We start from the raw sequence: 23,701 nt of genomic DNA on the forward strand, positions 1-23,701 counted from the left end.
AAATGTCAATTACAACAACTGGACAAAGCACTACACTTTTGCCAACAACCTCATCTACAGTTCAAACAACATCTGTTTTGCCAACTTCTACGAAAACGAGCCAAAATGCTGTGACAACATCTGACATGTCAATTACAAAAACCGAACAAAGCACTACACTTTTGCCAACAACCTCATCCACAGTTCAAACAACATCTGTTTTGCCAACTTCTACAAGCACAAAAAGTGATGCAGTGACAACATCTGAAAAGTCATTTACAACAACTGAACAGAACACTACACTTTTGCCAACAACCTCATCCACAGTTCAAACAACATCTGTTTTGCCAACTTCTACAAGCACAAGCACTGATGCCGTGACAACATCTGAAATGTCGATTACAACAACTGAACAAAGCACTACACTTTTGCCAACAACCTCATCCACAATTCAAACAACATCTGTTTTGCCAACTTCTACAAGCACAAGCACTGATGCCGTGACAACATCTGAAATGTCGATTACAACAACTGAACAAAGCACTACACTTTTGCCAACAACCTCATCTACAGTTCAAACAACATCTGTTTTGCCAACTTCTACAAGCACAAGCACTGATGCCGTGACAACATCTGAAATGTCGATTACAACAACTGAACAAAGCACTACACTTTTGCCAACAACCTCATCTACAGTTCAAACAACATCTGTTTTGCCAACTTCTACAAGCACAAGCAGTGATGCTGTGACAACATCTGAAATGTCGATTACAACAACTGAACAAAGCACTACACTTTTGCCAACAACCTCATCAACAGTTCAAACAACATCTGTTTTGCCAACTTCTACAAGCACAAGCACTGATGCCGTGACAACATCTGAAATGTCGATTACAACAACTGAACAAAGCACTACACTTTTGCCAACAACCTCATCTACAGTTCAAACAACATCTGTTTTGCCAACTTCTACAAGCACAAGCAGTGATGCTGTGACAACATCTGAAATGTCGATTACAACAACTGGACAAAGCACTACACTTTTGCCAACAACCTCATCCACAGTTCAAACAACATCTGTTTTGCCAACTTCTACAAGCACAAGCACTGATGCCGTGACAACATCTGAAATGTCGATTACAACAACTGAACAAAGCACTACACTTTTGCCAACAACCTCATCTACAGTTCAAACAACATCTGTTTTGCCAACTTCTACAAGCACAAGCACTGATGCCGTGACAACATCTGAAATGTCAGTTACAACAACTGAACAAAGCACTACACTTTTGCCAACAACCTCATCTACAGTTCAAACAACATCTGTTTTGCCAACTTCTACAAGCACAATCAATGACGCTACGACAACATCTGAAATGTCAATTACAACAACTGAACAAAGCACTACACTTTTGCCAACAACCTCATCAACAGTTCAAACAACATCTGTTTTGCCAACTTCTACAAGCACAATCAATGACGCTACGACAACATCTGAAATGTCAATTACAACAACTGAACAAAGCACTACACTTTTGCCAACAACCTCATCTACAGTTCAAACAACATCTGTTTTGCCAACTTCTACAAGCACAAGCACTGATGCCGTGACAACATCTGAAATGTTGATTACAACAACTGAACAAAGCACTACACTTTTGCCAACAACCTCATCTACAGTTCAAACAACATCTGTTTTGCCATCAACTTCTACAAGTACAACCAATGACGCTGTGACAACACCTGAAATGTCAGTTACAACTGGACAAAGCACTACACTTTTGCCAACAACCTCATCTACAGTTCAAACAACATCTGTTTTGCCAACTTCTACAAGCACAAGCACTGATGCCGTGACAACATCTGAAATGTCATTTACAACAACTGAACAGAACACTACACTTTTGCCAACAACCTCATCCACAGTTCAAACAACATCTGTTTTGCCAACTTCTACAAGCACAAGCACTGATGCCGTGACAACATCTGAAATGTCGATTACAACAACTGAACAAAGCACTACACTTTTGCCAACAACCTCATCTACAGTTCAAACAACATCTGTTTTGCCAACTTCTACAAGCACAAGCACTGATGCCGTGACAACATCTGAAATGTCGATTACAACAACTGAACAAAGCACTACACTTTTGCCAACAACCTCATCTACAGTTCAAACAACATCTGTTTTGCCAACTTCTACAAGCACAAGCAGTGATGCTGTGACAACATCTGAAATGTCGATTACAACAACTGAACAAAGCACTACACTTTTGCCAACAACCTCATCTACAGTTCAAACAACATCTGTTTTGCCAACTTCTACAAGCACAAGCACTGATGCCGTGACAACATCTGAAATGTCGATTACAACAACTGAACAAAGCCCTACACTTTTGCCAACAACCTCATCTACAGTTCAAACAACATCTGTTTTGCCAACTTCTACAAGCACAAGCACTGATGCCGTGACAACATCTGAAATGTCGATTACAACAACTGAACAAAGCCCTACACTTTTGCCAACAACCTCATCTACAGTTCAAACAACATCTGTTTTGCCAACTTCTACAAGCACAAGCACTGATGCCGTGACAACATCTGAAATGTCAGTTACAACAACTGAACAAAGCACTACACTTTTGCCAACAACCTCATCTACAGTTCAAACAACATCTGTTTTGCCAACTTCTACAAGCACAATCAATGACGCTACGACAACATCTGAAATGTCAATTACAACAACTGAACAAAGCACTACACTTTTGCCAACAACCTCATCTACAGTTCAAACAACATCTGTTTTGCCATCAACTTCTACAAGCACAAGCAGTGATGCCGTGACAACATCTGAAATGTCAGTTACAACAACTGGACAAAACCCTACACTTTTGCCAACAACCTCATCTACAGTTCAAACAACATCTGTTTTGCCATCAACTTCTACAACCTCAACCAATGACGATGTGACAACATCTGAAATGTCGATTACAACAACTGAACAAAGCACTACACTTTTGCCAACAACCTCATCTACAGTTCAAACAACATCTGTTTTGCCATCAACTTCTACAAGTACAACCAATGACGCTGTGACAACACCTGAAATGTCAGTTACAACTGGACAAAGCACTACACTTTTGCCAACAACCTCATCTACAGTTCAAACAACATCTGTTTTGCCAACTTCTACAAAAACGAGCCAAAATGCTGCGACAACATCTGAAATGTCAATTACAACAACCGAACAAAGCACTACACTTTTGCCAACAACCTCATCTACAGTTCAAACAACATCTGTTTTGCCAACTTCAACAAGCACAATTAATGATGCTGTGACAACATCTGAAATGTCGATTACAACCACTGAACAAAGCACTACACTTTTGCCAACAACCTCAAATTCCCCTGCCTGGATAACCATGCAATCAACAAGCATGAGCGAATCAGTGGTTTCAACAGAAAAATACACCACAACTCAACAGACAACACCCAAAACCACCCTCGCATCTCTTGATCCCCCCACGGAGAATGAGGGATATGTTTATCTAAAATTCAAGTTGCGGCATGAATTTCTACAAGATTATTACAACAGACAATCATCTAAATATATATTACTGGAAAGAAACATAACAACAGAGGTAATTCATTGTATATTTACATAAAATTTTAAAATAGAACATAAAATACAGTATTGATTAAAGTAATACAGAACATGTTGCTTAATCCTCATAATGTGTGTGTGTGTGTGTGTGTTTGTGTGCATTGGTTGTACTGCTCATTTCTCATTGCAGCTTAATCGAGGATTCAAACACCAATATCCTTTAACCTTCCGGAGATCAATTATCATCTATTTACGGTAAGAGAAGCAATAAAATTTACTGCACTGCATTCATAAAATACTTATTGAATTTAAAATGAATGAAGAAGGTAAACATTACATTACATGATTGTTGCAATGCTTCACATCGGGGTCCTGATCACCCCGTTAAAATTAAATCCCACCAACAGCCATTTTTGTCCAGTAGTAGGTCATTTTAAAGGGTACATATCATGCTTTTAAATCATTAATTTTTACATATAAATCATACCGTTGTGGTCTATATAAAACATAACTGCAATGCTTGGGGCTGAATTCCTCATTATTATAGCTCCACAAGCCCCTTTTCTGATGTGCGTCTTTGAGCGACCCATTTCAAAGCGGCCCCTTTAAATAAAAAGGAGATGCGTCATACCCCGCCTGCTCTCCAGGTCGATGAGTTCACGGTCAGTTCAACTCCCCACGTTCGGCCATTATTGTAGTTTGATTAGAGATATACGATTATATACGATACCTTCAAAGAACATTTTTATTCACACGTTAATAAAATGTCAACAACAGAAGACTTGTCCATCAAGCCTTACATATTCGAGCCAGAGCGAGCGAGTTGATAAAGACGACGACGAACCTGCAGAACAACCTTTTCATATGGATATATTGGTATGCGAGTTAACTGTTTTGTGTTATTATTGAAAGTCAACTATTTCTCTTGTTAAAACAAGCACACTGACAAGATAAATGACTACGGTCTAATCTTACCACAAAAAAATCTGTATTGATAATATGATACGTTTAGAAAAGCATCAGAAAACACAGCAGCTAAATGACCATTGATGAAACTCAAGAACAATAATACTGCAGACGTGTAACGTTACTTCAAAACAAAAACAAAGAAAGACAAAAGGTACTGCTAAACCATGACCACCATGTGTTTTAAGAAAGTAAAGTACTTTATTTTTATTAACGATATTTACAGCTTATCGAAATGCTCTATTCGTCGTCTCCACAGATATAAGGAATTTACCTCTCATTCAGACAAAGTCAATCGGCAAACCCTTCTGTATAACGTTACTGGCGGAGGTTGTTGAAGTGGGAATCCTTGAAGTGCTTCAGGTCACTACATCCAAAACCCGAACATTTTGACTTGCCCTCTCGTAACTTCTGCATCATTGAGCTCGGACTACAAAATCGGAGCGAGAAATAATAATGGCGGATTGCTCGAAGTTTTGGACCGGTAGTCAATGTCCTTATTTGGCAGTTCCGCTGCAAATACGGCGACGTGATGGTTCAAAAAACGTCATAGAAAACAGAAAAATCTGAATAGGTTGAAAAATATGACCAAAACAGAATATAAAGATATAAACGAAGCACCTGAAGAGAATAATTTCATCTTTTCTGTACTTATAAACACTCCAAATATACAACAAAATGCATTTAAGGGCTAAAAAAGTGGATTTTGCATGATATGTCCCCTTTAAATAGGCAATTTCAGATTTACATTAGGCAAGTAATGTTACTACTTAGTTAAAAATAAAGTCTCTTAAAGAACCACTGGGATGAAAATCAAGTTTTCTCTGAAGCAGGGGAGCCTCTAGCCTGGATGCCAGCCCGAACTCCGCCCACAAAATTTTTTGGTCGGGAAGTTCGGTCTGGACTCGATCCATTGAGGAGAAATTATGATCAGACAAGAAAAGTTCGGGCCAATTAAATTGCCAGGGCGGGCTTTATACGATGATGGACAGGTGATCTGCAAGGACGTAATCATCACCTTATCAAATAGCGCTTAACTGGTTTCCCTCAAAGATGACTGTAGCTGGAGAATTGAGATGTATAGACCTTATGCACCAGAGAAACGTGGGCGCCATCATCTTTAGAATATTGTCTTTGAACTTCCGTTTTTGTGGTCGTTCTGTATATTTCTATGGCATTGCTGTCAAGGAGTAATTAGCTGGTGAAGAGGATTTACTTATGGTAGAGTTAACAAAAGTTATCATGATCATTGTAATGTTTATCATAAGCATTGTAAAGCAGATGTCTAAACAAATGTTGACCGGGATTTTTTTACGAGCAGTTCATTCATACCTATGCAAGATCGCTGTGAAAATACAGACCGGAAGTCAAAAGACAACGAACGCAGCACTGAAAAGGGGCGGGACTACATAAGGTCTATAGATTCTGCTGTCGCCTCTGTTGTGAAATAAATTGACAGCGCATTAATTTTACTAGACGAACAGAAAAACGCAATCAAGGCATTTGTCGATCAGAAAGATATTTTTGCCGTCTTCCTACATGATTCGGCAAAAGTTATCAGCTGGCTCCGATGATCACTAAGATGGGACGTAATGAAAAGTCTGTGGTCGTTGTGGTTTCTCCTTTGGTCGCACTCATAGAGGAGTAAGTAAAAGAAGCAACACTCATTATTTAACTTCTAAAATAAGTAAGTTCTGTAGTTGACAACTGTATGCAAATTAGTTCACTTACTGCGTTGCTCTGATTGGTTGTAGGTTTACCGACTATCCAATCGAGTACAGAGTTTTTTTGTTCCTGGTTCGGTTAAGACACGCCTCATAATCTAAGCCCAATTGAGCAGTATCAGACTCACATTCTGACTAGAATATGATTATGACGAAGTCAGGCTAAGGAGCCTCAAGAGAAGCCGGGTTATCCCTGTATATTTTTCTGTTAATATGCAATACAGCGGGTGAATTATGTATATGATGTATATTACGAATAATATGATGAACTATCTGCCTTTTTCCACTGATGTTGTAAATTGTTCAAAACGTTTGTAAGGATAGTGAATTTTTAGAAGGCAGACAGATGGCGAACGGGAACAATGTTTGTGGAACATTACCAACACATTATGAGCTGTTTTATAACATAAGACACGTTTCCATTACAAATTTGCTTAAAACTTATGCCAATAACTATTGTGAAATCACTGCATTTCAATTATCCGTTTATCCGGTGTGCGACTTTCCAGTCCAAAGATACCGTGTCAACCTTAAAGAATGATAGACTTTTACGAACGCCAGATGACCTGTAAATGCAAAGAAACTGTTTCCATTGTAGTTTTGCAAAATATTACTTTTTTCGAATTGCCTGAATAACCACCTCATACGAGCAATGTTCCCTCTAAGCTGCGCGTGTGCACGGCCGCACACCTCTAATGTCACGGCCACGCACTTCTGAAGCCACGGCCACGCAGAAAATAATAAAATCCCACGTAGAGGACTGACGCGAAATGTGTGGGGAAATCCAAATTTATTTCAATGTTTAATTTAGGTTCCAGTACAATAGTATATAAACTGAGATTAAGCATTTAAGGTATAAATGAGCAGATTAATGAGACTCTTTGTCTTTAATGGCTCTGGGAACCCCTGGCTCAATCTGAATAGTTATACTCAGAGTGTCTCCCCCTCAATGTAACCATCCCCATTAAGCTCTATGATAATGTGATGGTATGGGTAATACAATCAGGCTGATTGGATTACCATCTATACCTGACACTGTTATGTTGATGCGATCAGGACTGGGGAATTTCCGGTAACAAGCTGAATCCTATGCCTCATTTACATGCTTTGTTTGAGAGTGTCTACACCTCTATGTAAACCCTGCCCCTTGTTAGCTATATGAATGAACACAAAGTATTTTGCCTTAAGGCAGACTTGGCTAAGGTTTTTGGACGAAGCAGACTACAGCAATGCAACTGCAAAAAGGACCCTGCTTAAAAAGATACTTCCGAGTCTCCTGGTCTTCGCTTCTGAGTTTTCAAACACTTTAGAAGAAAAGGTTCACAGCAGAAGTCAAGACAAAATAAGTAAATTTTGTTTTCTTATCATGACATTTTTTTCTCTCTTTACTCATTAGGCCTGGCTCTGTAGAGGTGTTAAGTCAGGTAATTTTTAAAAACAAGACATGTCCCGATGAAGAAGACATAGAGAAGACATTTAGAAAAGGCCTTGCTGAATCCATTATATTCTTAGATGTCATCCAATCCAGCATTGTTGCTTGTGAGTATAATATTCTGTTCTTATATCTTAGTAAGCAAGTGTAAGTAACTACAAAAGTGATACTATGTCAAATTACTAAGAAATATAAAACCTTTTAATATTAAAAAAAATCATTAAAAGGGGTCCTTTTGAAAATAAAAAGTTCACTAGTGTTTTTTGTTTTTTGCAAATAAATAAATTATATAATAAATTATAAAAAAATGACATAACATGAACATTATTACCATGTGTGAGATATACACAATTATTGTTCTTTACGACATCCAGTGTTACAAAGGTGTTTTCTGCTGAAACAATGTGATTGCTTAGCCACCTCAAGTAGCCCAATGGAGATTAACAAAAAAGATTATTTCTAGAACACAAACTTTAGAAATTTTGGACCACTTGATAGACTTGAGATAGACTAACAATGACTTGTTATAGGTCAAAAGATGGAAGACAAATTAAATATTCATGATCAAGTCATAGCCATTTTAATAAAAACAAAAAATGAAAACATGAACTATTAACTAAATATAATCTATTTCTTGACATGTCCAAATAATAGATATAGTACTTGGATATACCACAACTGAACAGCCAACAACACCACCTCAACTTGCAACATCTGAAATGTCAATTTCAACAACAGAAGAAAGCACTACACTTTTGCCAACAACCTCATCTACAGTTCAAACAACATCTGTTTTGCCATCAACTTCTACAAGCACAAGCCATGACGCTGTGACAACACCTGAAATGTCAGTTACAACAACTGAAGAAAGCACTACAATTTTGCCAACAACCTCATCTACAGTTCAAACAACATCTGTTTTGCCATCAACTTCTACAAGCACAAGCCATGACGCTGTGACAACATCTGAAATGTCAATCACAACAACTGAACAAAGCACTACACTTTTGCCAACAACCTCATCTACAGTTCAAACAACATCTGTTTTGCCAACTTCTACTAGCACAAGCCGTGATGCTGTGACAACAACTGAAATGTCAATTTCAACAACTGAAGAAAGCACTACAATTTTGCCAACAACCTCATCTACAGTTCAAACAACATCTGTTTTGAAATCAACTTCTACAAGCACAAGCCATGACGCTGTGACAACACCTGAAATGTCAATTACAACAACTGAAGAAAGCACTACACTTTTGCCAACAACCTCATCTACAGTTCAAACAACATCTGTTTTGCCATCAACTTCTACTAGCACAAGCCGTGATGCTGTGACAACATCTGAAATGTCAATTTCAACAACTGAAGAAAGCACTACAATTTTGCCAACAACCTCATCTACAGTTCAAACAACATCTGTTTTGCCATCAACTTCTACAAGCACAAGCCATGACGCTGTGACAACACCTGAAATGTCAGTTACAACAACTGAAGAAAGCACTACAATTTTGCCAACAACCTCATCTACAGTTCAAACAACATCTGTTTTGCCATCAACTTCTACAAGCACAAGCCATGACGCTGTGACAACACCTGAAATGTCAATTACAACAACTGAAGAAAGCACTACACTTTTGCCAACAACCTCATCTACAGTTCAAACAACATCTGTTTTGCCAACTTCTACTAGCACAACCCGTGATGCTGTGACAACATCTGAAATGTCAATTTCAACAACTGAAGAAAGCACTACAATTTTGCCAACAACCTCATCTACAGTTCAAACAACATCTGTTTTGCCATCAACTTCTACAAGCACAAGCCATGACGCTGTGACAACACCTGAAATGTCAATTACAACAACTGAAGAAAGCACTACACTTTTGCCAACAACCTCATCTACAGTTCAAACAACATCTGTTTTGCCATCAACTTCTACTAGCACAAGCCGTGATGCTGTGACAACATCTGAAATGTCAATTTCAACAACTGAAGAAAGCACTACACTTTTGCCAACAACCTCATCTACAGTTCAAACAACATCTGTTTTGCCATCAACTTCTACAAGCACAAGCCATGATGCTGTGACAACACCTGAAATGTCAGTTACAACAACTGAAGAAAGCACTACAATTTTGCCAACAACCTCATCTACAGTTCAAACAACATCTGTTTTGCCATCAACTTCTACAAGCACGAGCAGTGATGCTGTGACAACATCTGAAATGTCAATCACAACAACTGAACAAAGCACTACACTTTTGCCAACAACCTCATCTACAGTTCAAACAACATCTGTTTTGCCAACTTCTACTAGCACAAGCCGTGATGCTGTGACAACAACTGAAATGTCAATTTCAACAACTGAAGAAAGCACTACAATTTTGCCAACAACCTCATCTACAGTTCAAACAACATCTGTTTTGAAATCAACTTCTACAAGCACAAGCCATGACGCTGTGACAACACCTGAAATGTCAATTACAACAACTGAAGAAAGCACTACACTTTTGCCAACAACCTCATCTACAGTTCAAACAACATCTGTTTTGCCAACTTCTACTAGCACAAGCCATGATGCTGTGACAACATCTGAAATGTCAATTTCAACAACTGAAGAAAGCACTACAATTTTGCCAACAACCTCATCTACAGTTCAAACAACATCTGTTTTGCCATCAACTTCTACAAGCACAAGCCATGACGCTGTGACAACACCTGAAATGTCAATTACAACAACTGAAGAAAGCACTACACTTTTGCCAACAACCTCATCTACAGTTCAAACAACATCTGTTTTGCCATCAACTTCTACTAGCACAAGCCGTGATGCTGTGACAACATCTGAAATGTCAATTTCAACAACTGAAGAAAGCACTACAATTTTGCCAACAACCTCATCTACAGTTCAAACAACATCTGTTTTGCCATCAACTTCTACAAGCACAAGCCATGACGCTGTGACAACACCTGAAATGTCAGTTACAACAACTGAAGAAAGCACTACAATTTTGCCAACAACCTCTTCTACAGTTCAAACAACATCTGTTTTGCCATCAACTTCTACAAGCACGAGCAGTGATGCTGTGACAACATCTGAAATGTCAATCACAACAACTGAACAAAGCACTACACTTTTGCCAACAACCTCATCTACAGTTCAAACAACATCTGTTTTGCCAACTTCTACTAGCACAAGCCGTGATGCTGTGACAACAACTGAAATGTCAATTTCAACAACTGAAGAAAGCACTACAATTTTGCCAACAACCTCATCTACAGTTCAAACAACATCTGTTTTGAAATCAACTTCTACAAGCACAAGCCATGACGCTGTGACAACACCTGAAATGTCAGTTACAACAACTGAAGAAAGCACTACAATTTTGCCAACAACCTCATCTACAGTTCAAACAACATCTGTTTTGCCATCAACTTCTACAAGCACAAGCCATGACGCTGTGACAACACCTGAAATGTCAATTACAACAACTGAAGAAAGCACTACACTTTTGCCAACAACCTCATCTACAGTTCAAACAACATCTGTTTTGCCAACTTCTACAAGCACAAGCCGTGACGCTGTGACAACATCTGAAATGTCAATCACAACAACTGAACAAAGCACTACACTTTTGCCAACAACCTCATCTACAGTTCAAACAACATCTGTTTTGCCAACTTCTACAAGCACAAGCCATGACGCTGTGACAACATCTGAAATGTCAATCACAACAACTGAACAAAGCACTACACTTTTGCCAACAATCTCATCTACAGTTCAAACAACATCTGTTTTGCCATCAACTTCTACAAGCACAAGCCATGACGCTGTGACAACACCTGAAATGTCAGTTACAACAACTGAACAAAGCACTACAATTTTGCCAACAACCTCATCTATGGTTCAAACAACATCTGTTTTGCCATCAACTTCTACAAGCACAAGCCGTGACGCTGTGACAACAACTGAAATGTCAATTTCAACAACTGAAGAAAGCACTACAATTTTGCCAACAACCTCATCTACAGTTCAAACAACATCTGTTTTGAAATCAACTTCTACAAGCACAAGCCATGACGCTGTGACAACACCTGAAATGTCAATTACAACAACTGAAGAAAGCACTACACTTTTGCCAACAACCTCATCTACAGTTCAAACAACATCTGTTTTGCCAACTTCTACTAGCACAAGCCATGATGCTGTGACAACATCTGAAATGTCAATTTCAACAACTGAAGAAAGCACTACAATTTTGCCAACAACCTCATCTACAGTTCAAACAACATCTGTTTTGCCATCAACTTCTACAAGCACAAGCCATGACGCTGTGACAACACCTGAAATGTCAATTACAACAACTGAAGAAAGCACTACACTTTTGCCAACAACCTCATCTACAGTTCAAACAACATCTGTTTTGCCATCAACTTCTACTAGCACAAGCCGTGATGCTGTGACAACATCTGAAATGTCAATTTCAACAACTGAAGAAAGCACTACAATTTTGCCAACAACCTCATCTACAGTTCAAACAACATCTGTTTTGCCAACTTCTACAAGCACAAGCCGTGACGCTGTGACAACATCTGAAATGTCAATCACAACAACTGAAGAAAGCACTACACTTTTGACAACAACCTCATCTACAGTTCAAACAACATCTGTTTTGCCATCAACTTCTACAAGCACAAGCCGTGACGCTGTGACAACACCTGAAATGTCAATTACAACAACTGAAGAAAGCACTACACTTTTGCCAACAACCTCATCTACAGTTCAAACAACATCTGTTTTGCCATCAACTTCTACAAGCACGAGCAGTGATGCTGTGACAACATCTGAAATGTCAATTTCAACAACTGAAGAAAGCACTACAATTTTGCCAACAACCTCATCTACAGTTCAAACAACATCTGTTTTGCCATCAACTTCTACAAGCACGAGCAGTGATGCTGTGACAACATCTGAAATGTCAATCACAACAACTGAACAAAGCACTACACTTTTGCCAACAACCTCATCTACAGTTCAAACAACATCTGTTTTGCCAACTTCTACTAGCACAAGCCGTGATGCTGTGACAACAACTGAAATATCAATTTCAACAACTGAAGAAAGCACTACAATTTTGCCAACAACCTCATCTACAGTTCAAACAACATCTGTTTTGAAATCAACTTCTACAAGCACAAGCCATGACGCTGTGACAACACCTGAAATGTCAATTACAACAACTGAAGAAAGCACTACACTTTTGCCAACAACCTCATCTACAGTTCAAACAACATCTGTTTTGCCATCAACTTCTACAAGCACAAGCCATGACGCTGTGACAACACCTGAAATGTCAGTTACAACAACTGAAGAAAGCACTACAATTTTGCCAACAACCTCATCTACAGTTCAAACAACATCTGTTTTGCCATCAACTTCTACAAGCACAAGCCATGACGCTGTGACAACACCTGAAATGTCAATTACAACAACTGAAGAAAGCACTACACTTTTGCCAACAACCTCATCTACAGTTCAAACAACATCTGTTTTGCCATCAACTTCTACTAGCACAAGCCGTGATGCTGTGACAACATCTGAAATGTCAATTTCAACAACTGAAGAAAGCACTATAATTTTGCCAACAACCTCATCTACAGTTCAAACAACATCTGTTTTGCCAACTTCTACAAGCTTAAGCCATGACGCTGTGACAACATCTGAAATGTCAATTTCAACAACTGAAGAAAGCACTACAATTTTGCCAACAACCTCATCTACAGTTCAAACAACATCTGTTTTGCCATCAACTTCTACAAGCACAAGCCGTGACGCTGTGACAACATCTGAAATGTCAATCACAACAACTGAACAAAGCACTACACTTTTGCCAACAACCTCATCTACAGTTCAAACAACATCTGTTTTGCCAACTTCTACAAGCACAAGCCATGACGCTGTGACAACATCTGAAATGTCAATCACAACAACTGAACAAAGCACTACACTTTTGCCAACAACCTCATCTACAGTTCAAACAACATCTGTTTTGCCATCAACTTCTACTAGCACAAGCCGTGATGCTGTGACAACATCTGAAATGTCAATCACAACAACTGAACAAAGCACTACAATTTTGCCAACAACCTCATCTACAGTTCAAACAACATCTGTTTTGCCATCAACTTCTACAAGCACAAGCCGTGACGCTGTGACAACAACTGAAATGTCAATTACAACAATTGAACAAAGCACTACGGTTTTGCCTACAACCTCATCAACAGTTCAAACAACATCTGTTTTGCCAACTGCTACAAGCACAAGCCGTGACGCTGCGACAACATCTGAAATGTCAATCACAACAACTGAACAAAGCACTACAATTTTGCCAACAACCTCATCTATGGTTCAAACAACATCTGTTTTGCCAACATCTACAAGCACAAGCCGTGACGCTCCGACAACATCTGAAATGTCAATCACAACAACTGAACAAAGCACTACAATTTTGCCAACAACCTCATCTATGGTTCAAACAACATCTGTTTTGCCAACTTCTACAAGCACAAGCCATGACACTGTGACAACATCTGAAATGTCAATTACAACAACTGAAGAAAGCACTACAATTTTGCCAACAACCTCATCTATGGTTCAAACAACATCTGTTTTGCCATCAACTTCTACAAGCACAAGCCGTGACGCTGTGACAACATCTGAAATGTCAATCACAACAACTGAACAAAGCACTACACTTTTGCCAACAACCTCATCTACAGTTCAAACAACATCTGTTTTGCCAACTTCTACAAGCACAAGCCATGACGCTGTGACAACATCTGAAATGTCAATCACAACAACTGAACAAAGCACTACACTTTTGCCAACAACCTCATCTACAGTTCAAACAACATCTGTTTTGCCAACTTCTACAAGCACAAGCCATGACGCTGTGACAACATCTGAAATGTCAATCACAACAACTGAACAAAGCACTACACTTTTGCCAACAACCTCATCTACAGTTCAAACAACATCTGTTTTGCCATCAACTTCTACTAGCACAAGCCGTGATGCTGTGACAACATCTGAAATGTCAATCACAACAACTGAAGAAAGCACTACAATTTTGCCAACAACCTCATCTACAGTTCAAACAACATCTGTTTTGCCATCAACTTCTACAAGCACAAGCCGTGACGCTGTGACAACAACTGAAATGTCAATTACAACAATTGAACAAAGCACTACGGTTTTGCCTACAACCTCATCAACAGTTCAAACAACATCTGTTTTGCCAACTGCTACAAGCACAAGCCGTGACGCTGCGACAACATCTGAAATGTCAATCACAACAACTGAACAAAGCACTACAATTTTGCCAACAACCTCATCTATGGTTCAAACAACATCTGTTTTGCCAACATCTACAAGCACAAGCCGTGACGCTCCGACAACATCTGAAATGTCAATCACAACAACTGAACAAAGCACTACAATTTTGCCAACAACCTCATCTATGGTTCAAACAACATCTGTTTTGCCAACTTCTACAAGCACAAGCCATGACACTGTGACAACATCTGAAATGTCAGTTACAACAACTGAAGAAAGCACTACAATTTTGCCAACAACCTCATCTATGGTTCAAACAACATCTGTTTTGCCATCAACTTCTACAAGCACAAGCCGTGACGCTGTGACAACATCTGAAATGTCAATCACAACAACTGAACAAAGCACTACACTTTTGCCAACAACCTCATCTACAGTTCAAACAACATCTGTTTTGCCAACTTCTACAAGCACAAGCCATGACGCTGTGACAACATCTGAAATGTCAATCACAACAACTGAACAAAGCACTACACTTTTGCCAACAACCTCATCTACAGTTCAAACAACATCTGTTTTGCCAACTTCTACAAGCACAAGCCATGACGCTGTGACAACATCTGAAATGTCAATCACAACAACTGAACAAAGCACTACACTTTTGCCAACAACCTCATCTACAGTTCAAACAACATCTGTTTTGCCATCAACTTCTACTAGCACAAGCCGTGACGCTGTGACAACATCTGAAATGTCAATCACAACAACTGAACAAAGCACTACACTTTTGCCAACAACCTCATCTACAGTTCAAACAACATCTGTTTTGCCAACTTCTACAAGCACAAGCCATGACGCTGTGACAACATCTGAAATGTCAATCACAACAACTGAAGAAAGCACTACAATTTTGCCTACAACCTCATCTACAGTTCAAACAACATCTGTTTTGCCAACTGCTACAAGCACAAGCCGTGACGCTGCGACAACATCTGAAATGTCAATCACAACAACTGAACAAAGCACTACAATTTTGCCAACAACCTCATCTATGGTTCAAACAACATCTGTTTTGCCAACATCTACAAGCACAAGCCGTGACGCTCCGACAACATCTGAAATGTCAATCACAACAACTGAACAAAGCACTACAATTTTGCCAACAACCTCATCTATGGTTCAAACAACATCTGTTTTGCCAACATCTACAAGCACAAGCCGTGACGCTGCGACAACATCTGAAATGTCAATTACAACAACTGAACAAAGCACTACACTTTTACTAACAACCTCATCTAAAGTTCAAACAACATCTGTTTTGCCAACTTCTAGCACAAGCCGTGACGCTGCGACAACATCTGAAATGTCAATTACAACAACTGAACAAAGCACTACACTTTTGCCAACAACCTCATCTACAGTTCAAACAACATCTGTTTTGCCATCAACTTCTACAAGCACAAGCCATGACGCTGTGACAACAACTGAAATGTCAATTACAACAATTGAACAAAGCACTATGGTTTTGCCAACAACCACATCAACAGTTCAAACAACATCTGTTTTGCCAACTTCTACAAGCACAAGCCATGACGCTGTGACAACATCTGAAATGTCAGTTACAACAACTGAAGAAAGCACTACAATTTTGCCAACAACCTCATCTATGGTTCAAACAACATCTGTTTTGCCATCAACTTCTACAAGCACAAGCCGTGACGCTGTGACAACATCTGAAATGTCAATCACAACAACTGAACAAAGCACTACACTTTTGCCAACAACCTCATCTACAGTTCAAACAACATCTGTTTTGCCAACTTCTACAAGCACAAGCCATGACGCTGTGACAACATCTGAAATGTCAATCACAACAACTGAACAAAGCACTACACTTTTGCCAACAACCTCATCTACAGTTCAAACAACATCTGTTTTGCCAACTTCTACAAGCACAAGCCGTGACGCTGCGACAACATCTGAAATGTCAATTACAACAACTGAACAAAGCACTACACTTTTGCCAAAAACCTCATCTACAGTTCAAACAACATCTGTTTTGCCATCAACTTCTACAAGCACAAGCCACGATACTGTGACAACATCTGAAATGTCAATTACAACAACTGAACAAAGCACTACACTTTTGCCAACAACCTCATCTACAGTTCAAACAACATCTGTTTTGCCATCAACTTCTACAAGCACAAGCCATGACGCTGTGACAACATCTGAAATGTCAATCACAACAACTGAACAAAGCACTACACTTTTGCCAACAACCTCATCTACAGTTCAAACAACATCTGTTTTGCCAACTTCTACAAGCACAAGCCGTGACGCTGCGACAACATCTGAAATGTCAATCACAACAACTGAACAAAGCACTACAATTTTGCCAACAACCTCATCTATGGTTCAAACAACATCTGTTTTGCCATCAACTTCTACAAGCACAAGCCGTGACGCTCTGACAACATCTGAAATGCCAATCACAACAACTGAACAAAGCACTACACTTTTACTAACAACCTCATCTAAAGTTCAAACAACATCTGTTTTGCCAACTTCTAGCACAAGCCGTGACGCTGCGACAACATCTGAAATGTCAGTTACAACAACTGAACAAAGCACTACACTTTTGCCAACAACCTCATCTACAGTTCAAACAACATCTGTTTTGCCAACTTCTACAAGCACAAGCCGTGACGCTGTGACAACATCTGAAATGTCAATCACAACAACTGAACAAAGCACTACACTTTTACCAACAACCTCATCTACAGTTCAAACAACATCTGTTTTGCCAACTTCTACAAGCACAAGCCGTGACGCTGTAAAAACATCTGAAATGTCAATCACAACAACTGAACAAAGCACTACACTTTTACCAACAACCTCATCTACAGTTCAAACAACATCTGTTTTGCCAACTTCTACTAGCACAAGCCGTGACGCTGCGACAACATCTGAAATGCCAATCACAACAACTGAACAAAGCACTACACTTTTGCCAACAATCTCATCTACAGTTCAAACAACATCTGTTTTGCCATCAACTTCTACAAGCACAAGCCATGACGCTGTGACAACACCTGAAATGTCAGTTACAACAACTGAACAAAGCACTACAATTTTGCCAACAACCACATCTATGGTTCAAACAACATCTGTTTTGCCATCAACTTCTACAAGCACAAGCCGTGACACTGTGACAACAACTGAAATGTCAATTACAACAATTGAACAAAGCACTACGGTTTTGCCAACAACCTCATCAACAGTTCAAACAACATCTGTTTTGCCAACTGCTACAAGCACAAGCCGTGACGCTGCGACAACATCTGAAATGTCAATCACAACAACTGAACAAAGCACTACAATTTTGCCAACAACCTCATCTATGGTTCAAACAACATCTGTTTTGCCAACATCTACAAGCACAAGCCGTGACGCTCCGACAACATCTGAAATGTCAATTACAACAACTGAACAAAGCACTACACTTTTACTAACAACCTCATCTAAAGTTCAAACAACATCTGTTTTGCCAACTTCTAGCACAAGCCGTGACGCTGCGACAACATCTGAAATGTCAATTACAACAACTGAACAAAGCACTACACTTTTGCCAACAACCTCATCTACAGTTCAAACAACATCTGTTTTGCCAACTTCTACAAGCACAAGCCATGACGCTGTGACAACATCTGAAATGTCAATCACAACAACTGAACAAAGCACTACACTTTTGCCAACAACCTCATCTACAGTTCAAACAACATCTGTTTTGCCATCAACTTCTACAAGCACAAGCCGTGACGCTGTGACAACATCTGAAATGTCAATCACAACAACTGAACAAAGCACTACACTTTTGCCAACAACCTCATCTACAGTTCAAACAACATCTGTTTTGCCAACTTCTACAAGCACAAGCCATGACGCTGTGACAACATCTGAAATGTCAATCACAACAACTGAAAAAAGCACTACACTTTTGCCAACAACCTCATCTACAGTTCAAACAACATCTGTTTTGCCAACTTCTACAAGCACAAGCCGTGACGCTGCGACAACATCTGAAATGTCAATTACAACAACTGAACAAAGCACTACACTTTTGCCAACAACCTCATCTACAGTTCAAACAACATCTGTTTTGCCATCAACTTCTACAAGCACAAGCCACGATACTGTGACAACATCTGAAATGTCAATTACAACAACTGAACAAAGCACTACACTTTTGCCAACAACCTCATCTACAGTTCAAACAACATCTGTTTTGCCATCAACTTCTACAAGCACAAGCCGTGACGCTGCGACAACATCTGAAATGTCAATCACAACAACTGAACAAAGCACTACAATTTTGCCAACAACCTCATCTATGGTTCAAACAACATCTGTTTTGCCATCAACTTCTACAAGCACAAGCCGTGACGCTCCGACAACATCTGAAATGCCAATCACAACAACTGAACAAAGCACTACACTTTTACTAACAACCTCATCTAAAGTTCAAACAACATCTGTTTTGCCAACTTCTAGCACAAGCCGTGACGCTGCGACAACATCTGAAATGTCAGTTACAACAACTGAACAAAGCACTACACTTTTGCCAACAACCTCATCTACAGTTCAAACAACATCTGTTTTGCCAACTTCTACAAGCACAAGCCGTGACGCTGTGACAACATCTGAAATGTCAATCACAACAACTGAACAAAGCACTACACTTTTACCAACAACCTCATCTACAGTTCAAACAACATCTGTTTTGCCAACTTCTACAAGCACAAGCCGTGACGCTGTGAAAACATCTGAAATGTCAATCACAACAACTGAACAAAGCACTACACTTTTACCAACAACCTCATCTACAGTTCAAACAACATCTGTTTTGCCAACTTCTACTAGCACAAGCCGTGACGCTGCGACAACATCTGAAATGCCAATCACAACAACTGAACAAAGCACTACAATTTTGCCAACAACCTCATCTATGGTTCAAACAACATCTGTTTTGCCATCAACTTCTACAAGCACAAGCCGTGACGCTCCGACAACATCTGAAATGCCAATCACAACAACTGAACAAAGCACTACACTTTTACTAACAACCTCATCTAAAGTTCAAACAACATCTGTATTGCCAACTTCTAGCACAAGCCGTGACGCTGCGACAACATCTGAAATGTCAGTTACAACAACTGAACAAAGCACTACACTTTTGCCAACAACCTCATCTACAGTTCAAACAACATCTGTTTTGCCAACTTCTACAAGCACAAGCCGTGACGCTGTGACAACATCTGAAATGTCAATCACAACAACTGAACAAAGCACTACACTTTTACCAACAACCTCATCTACAGTTCAAACAACATCTGTTTTGCCAACTTCTACAAGCACAAGCCGTGACGCTGTGAAAACATCTGAAATGTCAATCACAACAACTGAACAAAGCACTACACTTTTACCAACAACCTCATCTACAGTTCAAACAACATCTGTTTTGCCAACTTCTACTAGCACAAGCCGTGACGCTGCGACAACATCTGAAATGCCAATCACAACAACTGAACAAAGCACTACACTTTTGCCAACAACCTCATCTACAGTTCAAACAACATCTGTTTTGCCATCAACTTCTACAAGCACAAGCCATGACGCTGTGACAACACCTGAAATGTCAGTTACAACAACTGAACAAAGCACTACAATTTTGCCAACAACCTCATCTATGGTTCAAACAACATCTGTTTTGCCATCAACTTCTACAAGCACAAGCCGTGATGCTGTGACAACAACTGAAATGTCAATCACAACAACTGAACAAAGCACTACAATTTTGCCAACAACCTCATCTATGGTTCAAACAACATCTGTTTTGCCAACATCTACAAGCACAAGCCGTGACGCTCCGACAACATCTGAAATGTCAATTACAACAACTGAACAAAGCACTACACTTTTACTAACAACCTCATCTAAAGTTCAAACAACATCTGTTTTGCCAACTTCTAGCACAAGCCGTGACGCTGCGACAACATCTGAAATGTCAATTACAACAACTGAACAAAGCACTACACTTTTGCCAACAACCTCATCTACAGTTCAAACAACATCTGTTTTGCCATCAACTTCTACAAGCACAAGCCATGACGCTGTGACAACAACTGAAATGTCAATTACAACAATTGAACAAAGCACTACGGTTTTGCCAACAACCACATCAACAGTTCAAACAACATCTGTTTTGCCAACTTCTACAAGCACAAGCCATGACACTGTGACAACATCTGAAATGTCAGTTACAACAACTGAAGAAAGCCCTACAATTTTGCCAACAACCTCATCTATGGTTCAAACAACATCTGTTTTGCCATCAACTTCTACAAGCACAAGCCGTGACGCTGTGACAACATCTGAAATGTCAATCACAACAACTGAACAAAGCACTACACTTTTGCCAACAACCTCATCTACAGTTCAAACAACATCTGTTTTGCCAACTTCTACAAGCACAAGCCATGACGCTGTGACAACATCTGAAATGTCAATCACAACAACTGAACAAAGCACTACACTTTTGCCAACAACCTCATCTACAGTTCAAACAACATCTGTTTTGCCAACTTCTACTAGCACAAGCCGTGACGCTGCGACAACATCTGAAATGTCAATTACAACAACTGAACAAAGCACTACACTTTTGCCAACAACCTCATCTACAGTTCAAACAACATCTGTTTTGCCATCAACTTCTACAAGCACAAGCCATGACGCTGTGACAACATCTGAAATGTCAATCACAACAACTGAACAAAGCACTACACTTTTGCCAACAACCTCATCTACAGTTCAAACAACATCTGTTTTGCCAACTTCTACAAGCACAAGCCGTGACGCTGCGACAACATCTGAAATGTCAATCACAACAACTGAACAAAGCACTACAATTTTGCCAACAACCTCATCTATGGTTCAAACAACATCTGTTTTGCCATCAACTTCTACAAGCACAAGCCGTGACGCTCCGACAACATCTGAAATGCCAATCACAACAACTGAACAAAGCACTACACTTTTACTAACAACCTCATCTAAAGTTCAAACAACATCTGTTTTGCCAACTTCTAGCACAAGCCGTGACGCTGCGACAACATCTGAAATGTCAGTTACAACAACTGAACAAAGCACTACACTTTTGCCAACAACCTCATCTACAGTTCAAACAACATCTGTTTTGCCAACTTCTACAAGCACAAGCCGTGACGCTGTGACAACATCTGAAATGTCAATCACAACAACTGAACAAAGCACTACACTTTTACCAACAACCTCATCTACAGTTCAAACAACATCTGTTTTGCCAACTTCTACTAGCACAAGCCGTGACGCTGCGACAACATCTGAAATGCCAATCACAACAACTGAACAAAGCACTACACTTTTGCCAACAACCTCATCTACAGTTCAAACAACATCTGTTTTGCCAACTTCTACAAGCACAAGCCGTGACGCTGTGACAACATCTGAAATGTCAATCACAACAACTGAACAAAGCACTACACTTTTACCAACAACCTCATCTACAGTTCAAACAACATCTGTTTTGCCATCAACTTCTACAAGCACAAGCCACGATAATGTGACAACATCTGAAATGTCAATCACAACAACTGAACAAAGCACTACACTTTTGCCAACAACCTCATCTACAGTTCAAACAACATCTGTTTTGCCATCAACTTCTACAAGCACAAGCCATGACGCTGTGACAACACCTGAAATGTCAGTTACAACAACTGAAGAAAGCACTACAATTTTGCCCACAACCTCATCTATGGTTAAAACAACATCTGTTTTGCCAACTTCTACAAGCACAAGCCATGACGCTGTGACAACATCTGAAATGTCAATCACAACAACTGAACAAAGCACTACACTTTTGCCAACAACCTCATCTACAGTTCAAACAACATCTGTTTTGCCATCAACTTCTACAAGCACAAGCCATGACGCTGTGACAACACCTGAAATGTCAGTTACAACAACTGAAGAAAGCACTACAATTTTGCCCACAACCTCATCTATGGTTAAAACAACATCTGTTTTGCCAACTTCTACAAGCACAAGCCATGACGCTGTGACAACATCTGAAATGTCAATCACAACAACTGAACAAAGCACTACACTTTTGCCAACAACCTCATCTACAGTTCAAACAACATCTGTTTTGCCATCAACTTCTACAAGCACAAGCCGTGACGCTGTGACAACATCTGAAATGTCAATCACAACAACTGAACAAAGCACTACACTTTTGCCAACAACCTCATCTACAGTTCAAACAACATCTGTTTTGCCATCAACTTCTACAAGCACAAGCCATAACGCTGTGACAACACCTGAAATGTCAGTTACAACAACTGAAGAAAGCACTACACTTTTACCAACAACCTCATCTATGGTTCAAACAACATCTGTTTTGCCAACTTCTACAAGCACAAGCCATGACGCTGCGACAACATCTGAAATGTCAATCACAACAACTGAACAAAGCACTACAATTTTGCCAACAACCTCATCTATGGTTCAAACAACATCTGTTTTAACAACTTCTACAAGCACAAGCCGAGACGCTCCGA

At 39.6% G+C, this 23,701-nt stretch overlaps 1 protein-coding gene across 1 annotated transcript in view; it reads left to right on the forward strand.

The window, feature by feature from the left end:
• Positions 1–3,896: 3,896 nt before the first annotated feature.
• LOC120489896 (uncharacterized) overlaps positions 3,897–23,701 on the forward strand; it is a 41,271-nt gene continuing 21,466 nt past the window's right edge. Inside the window, exons 1-3 of the mRNA XM_089132654.1 lie at positions 3,897–3,909; positions 18,815–18,891; positions 21,193–21,237. Of these exons, the coding sequence (XP_088988780.1) occupies positions 3,897–3,909; positions 18,815–18,891; positions 21,193–21,237 (135 nt within the window). The remainder of the gene's footprint in view (positions 3,910–18,814; positions 18,892–21,192; positions 21,238–23,701) is intronic.

This window comes from Pimephales promelas, chromosome 6, assembly GCF_988280905.1.
Source record: "Pimephales promelas chromosome 6, fPimPro1.hap1.1, whole genome shotgun sequence".
Lineage (NCBI taxonomy): Eukaryota > Metazoa > Chordata > Actinopteri > Cypriniformes > Leuciscidae > Pimephales > Pimephales promelas.